Here is a 12,203-nt window from a genome sequence, read left to right on the forward strand (position 1 = left end):
GATTTGACCAAAATTTTCTTCAAGGATTCCTAGAGAAAACCTACTATCTAGCCTTCCATGGATTTCCAGACTTTTTTTCTCTATGGATTCATTTCAACAATCCTCCAATGGCCTTTAAAAAATGCCTGCACTGATTTTTTTAAATCTCCCACGAATTTAAATAAGAAATTCTTCCAGGGATACTTTATTAATTTTTCATAGGTTTTTGTTATATAGAAGTTTCCTTAACAGTTTTTACAGAGGTTTTTATAGAAAGTCCTCCAAGGATTTTGTCAATAAAATCTTCTAGGGATTTCTTAAAAAAATCTTGAGGGCTTTTCAGCATTTTTTTCAATGAATATAAGGAAGGAGCTGTCTATAAACTAGGTGGACTCAGTTTTGACCGTCTCAGATCCCCTTCCTCTCGTAGGCTTTTGTTCATATAAGCTTCACAGGCTGTCAGGTGAGCTTCAGGGGACTTTCAGAGGCGTTTCTGGGCGTTCCATGAGGTGTCTGAGGAGCTTTAGAGGGTTTCATAGGCTCTCAGCTGAGCTTCCGGTAGGATTTTTGATGCGTTTCAAGGCGTGAGAGTTTCAGAGGCTATCAGGTGAATTTCGGAAAGTGTTTAAAGGAATTTCAAGGCATTTAAGAGCGTTTTAGGGTGTTTCCAGTTCTTTGAAACAGTAGTTCAGAGACATTTCATGTGGAGAATTTAGAGGGGACGGTGTTCAGGGTGTTTCAAGGCGTTTCTGACCAATAGAAAACTACTTCATTAAAGAGATCGAACTTACCATATGACAATACACAGTTACTAGCGACATGAGGACGTGTATGCATTGATTTCATTCATGATGCTCTAGTAGTTCACAAACATGTACATCTGGTAATTTACACGTTCAGAAAATAATAATAAAAAAAAACAATAATGTGTTTTTTTCAGGAATTAAGACAATATGTCCAGCAATTCGTCATAGGTCCAATGCAAGAATTTTTCAAGAAATTTTTCAAAATATTCATTTTGAAGCTTTCTACGAATAGTTCCTTTCAGAAATTCCTAAGATTTTTTTTCAAGGATTGCTACAGAAATTCGCGCTATTTCTGAAGGAATTGCTCCAGGAGTTTTCACTTGGGAAGTTTTTCTAGAAATTTCTCAAAAAATAATTTTAGAAAATACTTCAGGAACCCTTCAGAACTCCATCCGTTTCTTTGTCTGCAATTTTTGCAGAAATTTTTCAGAGCTTGCTTCAGAGTACCGTTAAAAATTTCTCCAGAAATATCTCCAGGAATTTCTCAAGCAATTTTTCCTTGGGACTACTTTTTTATTCTAGGAATTTATGAGGAAGACAATTATTCATGTGTTCTCACAGGCATTCATTCATTCAGGAATACTCCAGAGATATCTTCAGAAATTGCTTTAGGAATTTTGTCCATGAACCCTCCAGAAAATGTTAAAGAATTTCTTCTGGAAATCTAGAAATAAATCAACCAAAGCTTTCTTTAGATTTCTTGGGAAACTCCTTCAGAGATTCTTCCGAGGATTCTTCCAAATTCTCGAAAAACTTCTGAAAAAAAAAATCTTGGAGGAATATCTGACACAATTTAAAAAGAGATCGCTGAAGTAACTTCAGGGTATTTTTATGATGGTACCATAGAATCCACGACGGAATTTCTCAAGAAATTTTTGGTGATTCCGTTGGAAGAAATTCCGAAGGAGTCTCGTCACGAATTTAAAATGAATCTTGTGAGGAGTTTTTATAAGAAGTATAAGAAATCCCCAGGTGGTGCGGAACTGGTGTGATGGTTAGAACACTTGACTATCACGCCGAGGACCTGGGATCGAACCCACTCCCGACAAACTCACAAAATGTGAGTTCTTCCTTCGGAAAGGAAGGTGAAGCATGGGTCCCGAGATGAACTAGCCTAGGGCTAAACATCTCGTTAATACAAATAAAAAAAGAAATCCCTTGCTAAAATTTCAGAAGAAATCTTCTGTTCCCGATCGTCAGAACAAACACCGTTTTGTAGTTGCCAAATTAGCAGCTTCAAAGCTGTAGTATATTGAATTCATTATTAGTAATATAACAGTCACAGTATACAATATCAACTTACATTTTCAGTGTTGTTGTTCGGATTATTCGTTAACTTCTGTCCCTAACTGTTCCACCGTAGAAAGACTGTTCTGTATGCGCAAATAACACAGTAATTGTTTCAACTTATTCACACGTTTCTTTAAGGTTATAATCAGTAAAACAATAGATTCACAGTTCAATGCAGTTATACCTTAATTCACAATTCTGGTCACCACTTACTGCGTGGTAAATTTCTCAAATCCTACTGAGATTTCTAAATAAACAATTAAGGTGGATGAGTATAACAAATACGATTTTACTGTCACTGATCACTTACTTTCTGTATGATAATCTATCTAATTCACTGAATTATTCGTGATAATGTATTAACTATTTCTTCGGCCTCAAAGGCATTTACAAACTGCTGACTCACAATCTGTTTTCGTTTTCCACTGACGTCGTGCATTCCGTTCTGTCTGACGTCGATGTCGATCTGTCATTTAATTCGGCGGATCCGCTTAGTCGCGAGGGAGCCGACAGTGGTTTCACCTCCGTTTCGCGGTGAACAGTGTTGCCGGTAACATCCCCCGCCCCGTGAACCACTTCCGTTTCCGGAGCGACTTCTTCCGGCTCCTTGCTGACTTCAACAACATCTAATACTGCCAGTTTAACTGCAGGCCTTGTGAACACTCCTCGGGCTGTCTGCACTGTCGCGCGGCGCACTTGTCCTGATTTGTCCGGAAAGACTTCCAAGATTCGTCCTCTTTCCCAACAGTTTCGAGCATTCTCGTCGATAATCACGACTAGATCGCCCGGCCTCAACGGCTTTACGTTATCAAACCACTTCGTCCTTCGGGTTAACATGGGTAAATACTCCCGCACCCATCTGCGCCAAAACTCGTCCATGATATTCCTAGCGATGGTCCAACTGTCTCGTAGAGTTACTGATTGATCATCTGCAACTGTTGGCTGTTTATTTCCGCTTGAACCATACAACAAGAAATGATTCGGAGTTAGTGCTTCTCTATCAGTTGCTTCCAGGGGCACGTAGGTCAGTGGACGGCTGTTAACAATCCCCTCTGCCTCCAGCATTACAGTTTCCAATACCTCATCACTAGGGTGATGAGGACTGTTCGATATTGCTGTCATCGCTACTTTTACTGATTTCACCATTCGCTCCCATGGGCCTCCCATGTGTGGAGCTGCAGGAGCATTGAAGTGCCACTGCGTGCGGGCATTGGTGAATGTTGATGCACAATCCGAGTTGATATCGTTGATCCTCTGCATCTCTTCCGAAAGCTGACGACTGGCTCCCACAAAGTTAGTGCCGTTGTCTGAGAAGACCTCGAGTGGAGCTCCTCGTCGGTTGATGAACCGTCGAAACGCCATCACGCATGACTTCGTTGAGAGACTGTGCGCCAACTCCAAATGAACTGCTCGTACTGTAAGGCAGGTGAACAGACAGATCCAACGTTTTACGATACTGCGACCAACTTTAACTTCGAAGGGGCCCATGTAATCCACTCCCACGTAGGTAAACGGACGGACGAAGGGAGTTAATCGGACCTTTGGCAGTGGTCCCATCATCGGTGGAGCTGGAGTGGCCTTCTTGATCATGCAGTACTGACAGCTGCGACAGACGCTCCTAACTGTACTGCGCATCCTCGGGATGTAAAACTGCTGCCGTAACTCGTTGCAAACTGTTTCACTGTTGGCGTGAAGGAACTGCTGATGATAACTAAGCACAACGAGATACGTGATCCGATGGTTTCTCGGCAATACGACAGGATGCTTCGCCTCATATGGGATAGTCGGAGCGTGTTCGATTCTGCCACCAACTCGTAGAACTCCTCCTTCATCCAGGAATGGGGACAGCGCACGAATCGAACTCCCTTTCGCAACACTATGTCCATCGCACAGCAGATGAATTTCCTCCGAGTACACCTGGGATTGAGCTTGTCGCCAAAGTGTTTCTTCTGCCTTCTTGAACTCCGTCTGACTAAGTGCTCTGAGCGGCCGTTCCTCACTTGCTTCGTGTTTCCATACTGCAACAGATCGGTGAACATATGCCATCGCGCGTAACAGTCTGTTCCAGTTGGAAAAGCGCTGGACGTCTACCACTTCTTCCACAGTTCGATGAAGAGCAACGACGCGGATTTCTTCGCAAGTCGCTTCTTCCCCTGTACCGTCTGATCGTTCCGTAGGCCACTGATTCTCAGGATCTTGCAGGAAAGCTGGTCCTTGATACCAACGGCATTCTGGATCGAATGATGGTCCGGCATTCCATTTCGTGGCATCGTCTGCCACATTTTCTCGTGAGGGTACATAGCGCCATTCGTTCACACTGGTCAGCGAAAGAATTTCGCCAACGCGGAAGGACACGAACTGATGATAGCGACGACTGTCCGAACGAAGCCATGCCAGAACTGTCGCTGAATCTGTCCACAGGAAACGGCTTTGAATATTGATTGTGAGCGCTGAGCAGATATTCTGTAGCAAGCGAGATCCCATCATGGCCGCCTGCAACTCCAAACGTGGAATTGAGAGTGTACGAAGAGGTGCCACTTTGGTTTTTGCGGCGATCAACGAACACTGGTTCTCTCCTTCTACTGTCATTCTTAGGTACGCCACGCAAGCACAGGCTGACACACTTGCGTCCGTAAAGACGTGGATTTGGATATCTCTGACCTGCTTTGGGCATAATTCCTTGAAGAAGCAGCGAGGAACGCTCACATCGTTGATCTTCCGGTACAGTTCGATCCACCTACTCCACAGATCGTGTAACTGTTCTGCTATCGGCTCGTCCCAATTCGTGCCCGTTCGCCAAATTTCCTGCATTAATATTTTACCCTGCACGACGAAGTGTGCGACGAATCCAAGGGGGTCGTACAGCTTCATGATGATACGCAGAACCTGACGCTTCGTCGGCACCGTCCTGTCGGTACCAAGAACTTCCTCCAATCCCTCGTAGCTGAATGTGAAGATGTCTTCTGAAGGAATCCACGTAATGCCCAAAACGCGTTCGTATGCTCGATCCTTGTCTACGGGCAGTGGCTTACTGATAGCTGAACTTGTTTCTCCTAGTCGGTCTAGTACTTCCTGTTCGTTGGACAGTATTTTGCCGAACTGGAAACCTGCCGCTGCATGAATGTCTTTCACTTGTTGTACAAGCTCTACCGCTTCTTCCACCGAGTTGACACTGTCGAGGAAGTCGTCGACGTAGTGGTTTTTGATTACCGCTTCTACTGCTCGGGGATACTGTTCACTGTATTCTGATGCGTTCCAGTTCTTCACATACTGTGCTGTACACGGAGAGCTCGTTGCACCGAACATTGCCACGTTGATCACATACACTTGCACGTCCTCTTCAGGCCTACTTCTCCAGAGAAAGCACTGTGACCACTTGTCTTCTTCTCGAATGAGGATGCGCAGAAACATTTCCCGGATATCAGAGCACACTGCAACTTTTCCTTGCCTGAACCGCAACAGAACTTCCATGAGCGATACGAGAAGATCCGGGCCTTTAAGGAGCATGTCATTGAAGCATACTCCACCAACTTTCGCAGCCGCGTCCCAAACCATACGAATCTTATTTGGTTTCTTGGGGTTGATCACTACACCTAGAGGTAAGTACCAGACACGGTGTGGATTCAGACTGGCAACCTCTGCTAGTGACCCTTTACTGATGTACTGCTTTTCTTCGTAACTCGCAATCTGCTCATTCACTCTTCTGCGCAGCTCTGCATCCTTGGACAGGCGCTTCTCTAGTCCTCGGAGCCGACTCATCGCCATCTTGTAGCTTTCAGGAAAGTAGATGTCGTCTTTGCGCCAAAGCAATCCAGACTCGATTCGGCACCCTCGTCGTACTGTTGTCGCTGCCAAGATATTGTTAGCTCGCTGATCTTCTTCGGACTCAAGTGGCTTGGTTATCACGGCTTCTTCGACGGCGAAAAACTGTTTCATCGAGTCGTACAGATCACTGTTACTCATTTCCTTACAGACATGCAGGTTCAGTTGCTCTACTGATCCTACGCTACCAGAATTCCTTCCGTAGATGCACCAGCCGATCCGAGTTTTCGTTGCGACCGGATCACTCTTACAACCTTCACGGATCTTGAGACTGGTAAGAAGGTGTACGTGCTCGATGCCAATGATCATTCCTGGTTTCGCATCCTTGTAACTGCTGACAGGAAGGCCTTGTAGGTGTGTGTAGGCTTTGGACAACTCAGGGTAGTTCAGTGTTTGGCTGGGTAGTCCTAACTCACGCACGGTCCGTACGTTGTTCAAGTGGAATGTTTCCTTCTTGCCACTGCCGGAAATCTTTACGCTGACTCTTTTGGAACTCTTCTCATGCCTGCCAATCTTTCCGGTCCATCCTAACCAGAGGTTGTCTGTCTCCCCATCGATCCCCAACTGAACTGCAATCGCCTCTTCCAACAATGTCGACGACGACCCATCGTCTAGGAATACGTAGGTGTCTACTTCCTTCCCGTTTCCATAGAGTGTAACTGGCAGATAACGGAATAGGGAATAGGACTTCGTGTGATGGTAGTTGTGATGTACCGTTTCAGATGGCTTCGTTGGTGGTACTGGTTCGCAGCGATGAGACTGATTACTGTGGAGCAACATGTGATGCCGGATCCGACAGCCATCCACGCCGCATTCTTTCTTGGATCGGCAAGGCCACTTTCGATGCGGAACGAGACACAAGCGACACAAATTCTTCTGGCGCATAGCCTTCCATCTTGCTCCGATGTCCAACGATTTGAATCTGGAACAGCTGAGGATTTGATGCCCTTCGTTTCCGCAATATGAGCAGGCTTTCGACGTGGACTCTTCGACTGAAGTATCTTTCCCTCTCTTCGTTGCATCAGGTGACTCGTTGGCATGTGTAAACAGCTTTTCTCTCTGCTTGGGCTTTTCCGCTCTCAATTGTTTGTGATGATTTTGAGCAGAATCTACGTCGATGGTTAGCTCAGATGCCAGGTTGACAAGGCCGGCCATGAAACCATTAAACGTCGCCAAGTTGACGTTTCCGAAGGCCTGCTTGTAGGTTCCCCACTGCATCTTCAGTGAGGTGGGCAGTTTATCGACTAATTCTTGGAGCAACATTGGATTCGATAAGTGAGCTTGTTGATCAGCCAAAACGATATGGTCGACCAAGTTCTGAATCGCCAATCCGTATGCGACAATCGTGCTCAAGTTCTCCGACTTGGGTGGAGGCACATTTCGCACTTTCTTCAGGAGCGAACTGATTAATATTTCTGGCCGTCCGTACAGCTTATGCAGTGTATCCATCACGTATGGAACTGACGCCGGTAGTAGTAGGCGACTGCGTACCGCCTCCAGTGCGGAGCCTCCTAAACATCGCTGTAATCGGGCCAAATTCTCCGCATCAGTGTAACCGCAAACTTCCGTCGTATTCTTGAAGGAACTGTAGAAGATGGGCCACTCCTGAGGATCTCCGTTGAACTTTGGCAGTTCCCGAGGCATCACTTGTCGTGCTGCCAATTGGGCACTTGTTGGCCCCATAATAGAGCCCATTCGGACGCCAGATGACCCGGCTCCGAAAGATCCGGTTACAGGAATAGATGGTCCTAGCGTATTCCCTCCCACGGATATGGATGGGTTCACATACGGTCCATTTCCGTGGAAAACTGCTGAACTGCTTGGTAATCCTTGACCTGTCGTATTTGTTGGTGCAAGATGTATCGTCTGAGGGGCCGTGTAGTATGGATGGCTTCCGTATACTGATGACAACAGACCACTCGAACCGATAGATACTTGCGATGCAATTCCTGGTGCAACAGAAACCAACGCATTCTGTGCTGGCAAAGTGTTGCTGGATAAACACACCGCAACTGGATCAGGATTCCCTACTCGGAGGTTTTGCATACCGGAAAAAAGTACTTGTGGAACCGTAGATGCAGTTGTCCCGGCAGGAACTGATGCAGAAACCGATGGAATTATCGGCAGACTCCTCAGTAAACTTTCTTCTTGCCCAGAAAGTAGCTGCTCGTAGGATTTTGCCAATGCTGTAACATGTCCCATTGTTGCTGATGCAGGCTGATTCAACTGATTCTCGTTCGACGGCTCCGGCATCTGCAACGCTGCAGCAGGCGCTGGCAACTCAGTGATGACTACGGACAGTTGGTTCGATTCACTGACTGTGTGAACCGGCAGGGCAGCTCGATGTCCCGACGATGATGGCTTCGACTGTCCAGCTTCGTCCACTGTAGCTCCCTTCAACCATTTCTCCAATTGGTCACGCTTGCTCTTCACGCTCACGCCACTCCTCGCTGCGCTCCGTTTGCTTTTCAAGCTTACTCCGCTTCGTCGACTCGAGGGATCCTTTTCGTCCTCTATCTGCATCAGCAAATTATACCTTTGCTTTAGGTACTCCTGCTCTTCGTCCAGCTGCTTCAGCTTGGCTGCTTCTTCCACTTGTTTCAGTTTCAGTTCTTCTTCCGCTCGCAGTTTGCTCAGCCTCCGTTGTTCTTCCAGATGCTGCAGACTGAGCTGCAATCTTTGCGATGCTCGGCTACTGCTCTTACTGACCGATGACTCGTTGAACGACACTCCCGATTTTGATGCAATATCGGTACCGTCCCAGTCAGCAAGACAATCACTGCACTTCCAACTTTTATCCGCAATCGATTCACTGACACCCGCGCACCGAAAATGCTCCCACGATTCACAGACATCGCAACAGACCCAATTATTATCACCCTCTTTCCGATTGCATTTTTTGCACGGATTATCTATTCCCCCCGTGTTGGTAACATTGCTCTTTTTTGGCATAATTAATTCTAATTGCCCTAGCTAAACTGTCTACCGGGCTTACTATATACTGTCGAATTGCACGGGCCACTACTGTGGGACGGGATCCGAGATGGGAGCAAAAAAAAAGGAAATCTGTACTGACTTGGATTAACTGCAATCAAACGACGACGGCGGCGGCGGCGGCGGCGATGTCGGTCGTCTTCAATCCTGGGTCGTTCTGGTGGGCGGACGTCTTCCCGGTTGTGGAACTACTTGTCAGGAAACTTCGATGGGCAACAATCGGTCATCCAACTTCGGATGAAAATCTTTGAAGAATGTTCCCGATCGTCAGAACAAACACCGTTTTGTAGTTGCCAAATTAGCAGCTTCAAAGCTGTAGTATATTGAATTCATTATAAGTAATATAACAGTCACAGTATACAATATCAACTTACATTTTCAGTGTTGTTGTTCGGATTATTCGTTAACTTCTGTCCCTAACTGTTCCACCGTAGAAAGACTGTTCTGTATGCGCAAATAACACAGTAATTGTTTCAACTTATTCACACGTTTCTTTAAGGTTATAATCAGTAAAACAATAGATTCACAGTTCAATGCAGTTATACCTTAATTCACAATTCTGGTCACCACTTACTGCGTGGTAAATTTCTCAAATCCTACTGAGATTTCTAAATAAACAATTAAGGTGGATGAGTATAACAAATACGATTTTACTGTCACTGATCACTTACTTTCTGTATGATAATCTATCTAATTCACTGAATTATTCGTGATAATGTATTAACTATTTCTTCGGCCTCAAAGGCATTTACAAACTGCTGACTCACAATCTGTTTTCGTTTTCCACTGACGTCGTGCATTCCGTTCTGTCTGACGTCGATGTCGATCTGTCATTTAATTCGGCGGATCCGCTTAGTCGCGAGGGAGCCGACAGTGGTTTCACCTCCGTTTCGCGGTGAACAGTGTTGCCGGTAACATCTTCATTAGAAACCCTGTAGAATCTCAGGACGTACACTTGCATGAATATCTACAGAATGATCTGAAGAAATCTCAGTGAAATTTTTGAAAGAATCTAAGGATGAATTTCCAAAGAACTTTTTGGACAAATGGCTGTAAAACTCGCCGGGAAACCTTTAGTGGAATTCCAATAAAAAAAAATATTAAGAAATTAAAAAAAATTAAGAAATATTTTAATAAAACTTTTAAAGGATTTTCTGGAAGTTTCCCTTGAGCAATCTGTAATCGTATTTTTGAGGAAATAATAGATAAGCTCTTGTAAAGATGAAAATATCCTGAGATTACTCTGGAGGAGCTCGTGAAGAATTTCTTAGGTACTATTAATTAATAAATCTCTTAAGTAGTCCTTGAAGTTATTCTTAGAGGAAATGCTGGAAAAATTTCTAGCGAAATAAATACATAGAGCAATATCTGGAGGAATTCCTGAAGGAAACGCTATATGAACTCTTTGGAGAAGTTCTTGCCAGAATCACTAAAAGCAATTATGCACAAATCTACGAACGGATTCCCGGAGGATTTTATGGGTGCATCCCTGAAGAAATTCCTGTGCACATGCCTGTGGGAATTTTCAATGTTATTCCTAGAGTAATTCATGATGGACTTCTTGAGGAAATATACGTGCACAAATTTATGAATGACTCTCTTGGAGATTTCCTGAAGAAACCACTGTAACAAATTGAAGGAATCCATGTGGAAATTTCCGAGAAAAAAATTAAACGAATTTTTAAAAGAATGTGATGAAGTTTCAGAAAAAAATAAACGAGGAAATTTCTGTAAAAGTTCTGGGTGGAATATCTGGAGGAAACGCTGAAGATATTACTTCAAAAATACCCGGAAAAATTCCTGAAGTAACCACTGAAGCGGGTATCTCTTGAAAAACAGTGGAGCCTCATGGCCATGCGGTTAGCGTCATCAAGCGTATAAACGTACCATGCCATGCATGGGGTGAGGGTTTGACTCCCGCTCCGAATGATGAAACTTTTCGCAAGAAATGTTTCTTCTTCGTATCCACTGGTGCTCGTAATGTGTGTTGTTGTTCGTTGTCTAGTGTTTAGTTTCGTTCTGGCGGAAGACGGTGTCCGTGTCTTTTTAAAACCTTCAAAAAACATAAAGGAATTTATGATTTTTCTTAAGTTATCCCTGAAGAATTCCAGAAGAATTTCTTCATAAAAATCTCCTTAATCATTCTCCGCAGAAAGTATTTCTCAATAAGATCCTAAGAATTTTCTAAAGCAATTTCCGTAAGATTCTCAAAAAAATCTTTTGAGAAATGTTGGAGGAATATCTAGTGAAATATCTTAATTATTCCCTATAAGAAACTGAATTCCCATTTCCTAGAGAAAATTTTTGTTTGAATATTTGAATTTCCTCAGGAATTTGTAGGGTATTCGTCGAATACATTTGCGAAGAAACCTCGGGACGAATTTTACAAAGAATTCCTAAAATGTTTGTTTTATTTGGCGGGATTTCGAATGGAATACCTGGATCCCCTAAGTACATTAGTCATCTCTTCACAACCTGATGTTGCTCACAATATGAGAAATGTCCTTAAGCCTCTTCCTACTCCTCGGTCGTCTTTCTATGATTTTTCAACCGAAAATCCATGTGGGTTCCTCTGATCAAAACGATAATTCTCCTTCGGTCATCCACCACCAGGACTCATATTTATCTGCAGCACAACACTTGGCCGGCTCTTAAATAACACCCACCCGGAAGTTGGAAAACCCTTGTCATGTTACTTCCCTCCCACCCAAAAAAAGAAAAGGAACCATTCTTTCAAGCTGGCAACCAACCGGAAAAAAAGGCAACCACATTTGAAAGGGAGCTGACAATCTGCTCATGCTGAATGTCCGGTTGATAGCCCCAAAAAACATACAGCATTACATATATCACCCGGAATAAGATATTGTCGCACCAGGATGGGGGAGGCTCGGAACAGGGATATATCGGGTTTTGCTCAAGCAGCACTTCTTTAAAGTCAGCCAAGTGAACACAAAACGTTCGTAGCTTCTTGCAGTCGAGTACACTTCCACCTGTCTGGAAAACACAAAATTACGGATTATCTTTAACACGAGTTCAAGCAGGACTTCTTCTCTGTAGCATCGTCCTTTGAAATAGAAATTTAAATCTTTCGCCGTAATCCGTCATGCAATCCGCTAAAGCTTCCTCCATGTAAATGGTAAACGCTCTTTCGTAAGGTTTCACAATTCTACCATTTCCCTTCCCCGGTCATTCGTTCCATTATAGGTACAGGTACGTTTCATCAAAATTAAACTAAATTGATTTACTCACTCACGTACCGGACCGTCGTCGTCGTCATCGCGTCGCGCCTTCTGTTTCCTCCAGTTTATTTCA

General features: G+C 44.2%; 1 protein-coding gene across 4 annotated transcripts; it reads right to left on the reverse strand.

Annotated features, from left to right (window-relative positions):
- Positions 1 to 1,978: 1,978 nt before the first annotated feature.
- Positions 1,979 to 9,803, reverse strand: LOC115268130 (uncharacterized). 4 transcript variants are annotated; one of them, XM_062855956.1, is made up of 3 exons: positions 9,563 to 9,803; positions 9,437 to 9,499; positions 1,979 to 9,335 (listed from the first exon to the last, which is right to left on the reverse strand). In XM_062855956.1, the coding sequence occupies exon 3, from the start codon at positions 8,847 to 8,849 to the stop codon at positions 2,478 to 2,480; it is 6,372 nt and encodes a 2,123-aa protein (XP_062711940.1). In that variant the 5' UTR covers positions 8,850 to 9,335; positions 9,437 to 9,499; positions 9,563 to 9,803; the 3' UTR covers positions 1,979 to 2,477. The 4 variants fall into 4 exon arrangements, 3 of the variants coding, with proteins under 3 accessions (XP_062711940.1, XP_062711941.1, XP_062711939.1); XM_062855957.1 differs by having other exon boundaries at positions 1,979 to 9,204; positions 9,266 to 9,335; positions 9,437 to 9,803; XR_009998615.1 differs by having other exon boundaries at positions 1,979 to 2,322; positions 2,386 to 9,803.
- Positions 9,804 to 12,203: the final 2,400 nt, after the last annotated feature.

This window comes from Aedes albopictus, chromosome 3, assembly GCF_035046485.1.
Source record: "Aedes albopictus strain Foshan chromosome 3, AalbF5, whole genome shotgun sequence".
Lineage (NCBI taxonomy): Eukaryota > Metazoa > Arthropoda > Insecta > Diptera > Culicidae > Aedes > Aedes albopictus.

Bases quoted from the DNA above. Each gene is read 5' to 3' on its own strand.
- LOC115268130 (XM_062855956.1), bottom strand. From the start codon at position 8,849: ATGCCAAAAAAGAGCAATGTTACCAACACGGGGGGAATAGATAATCCG.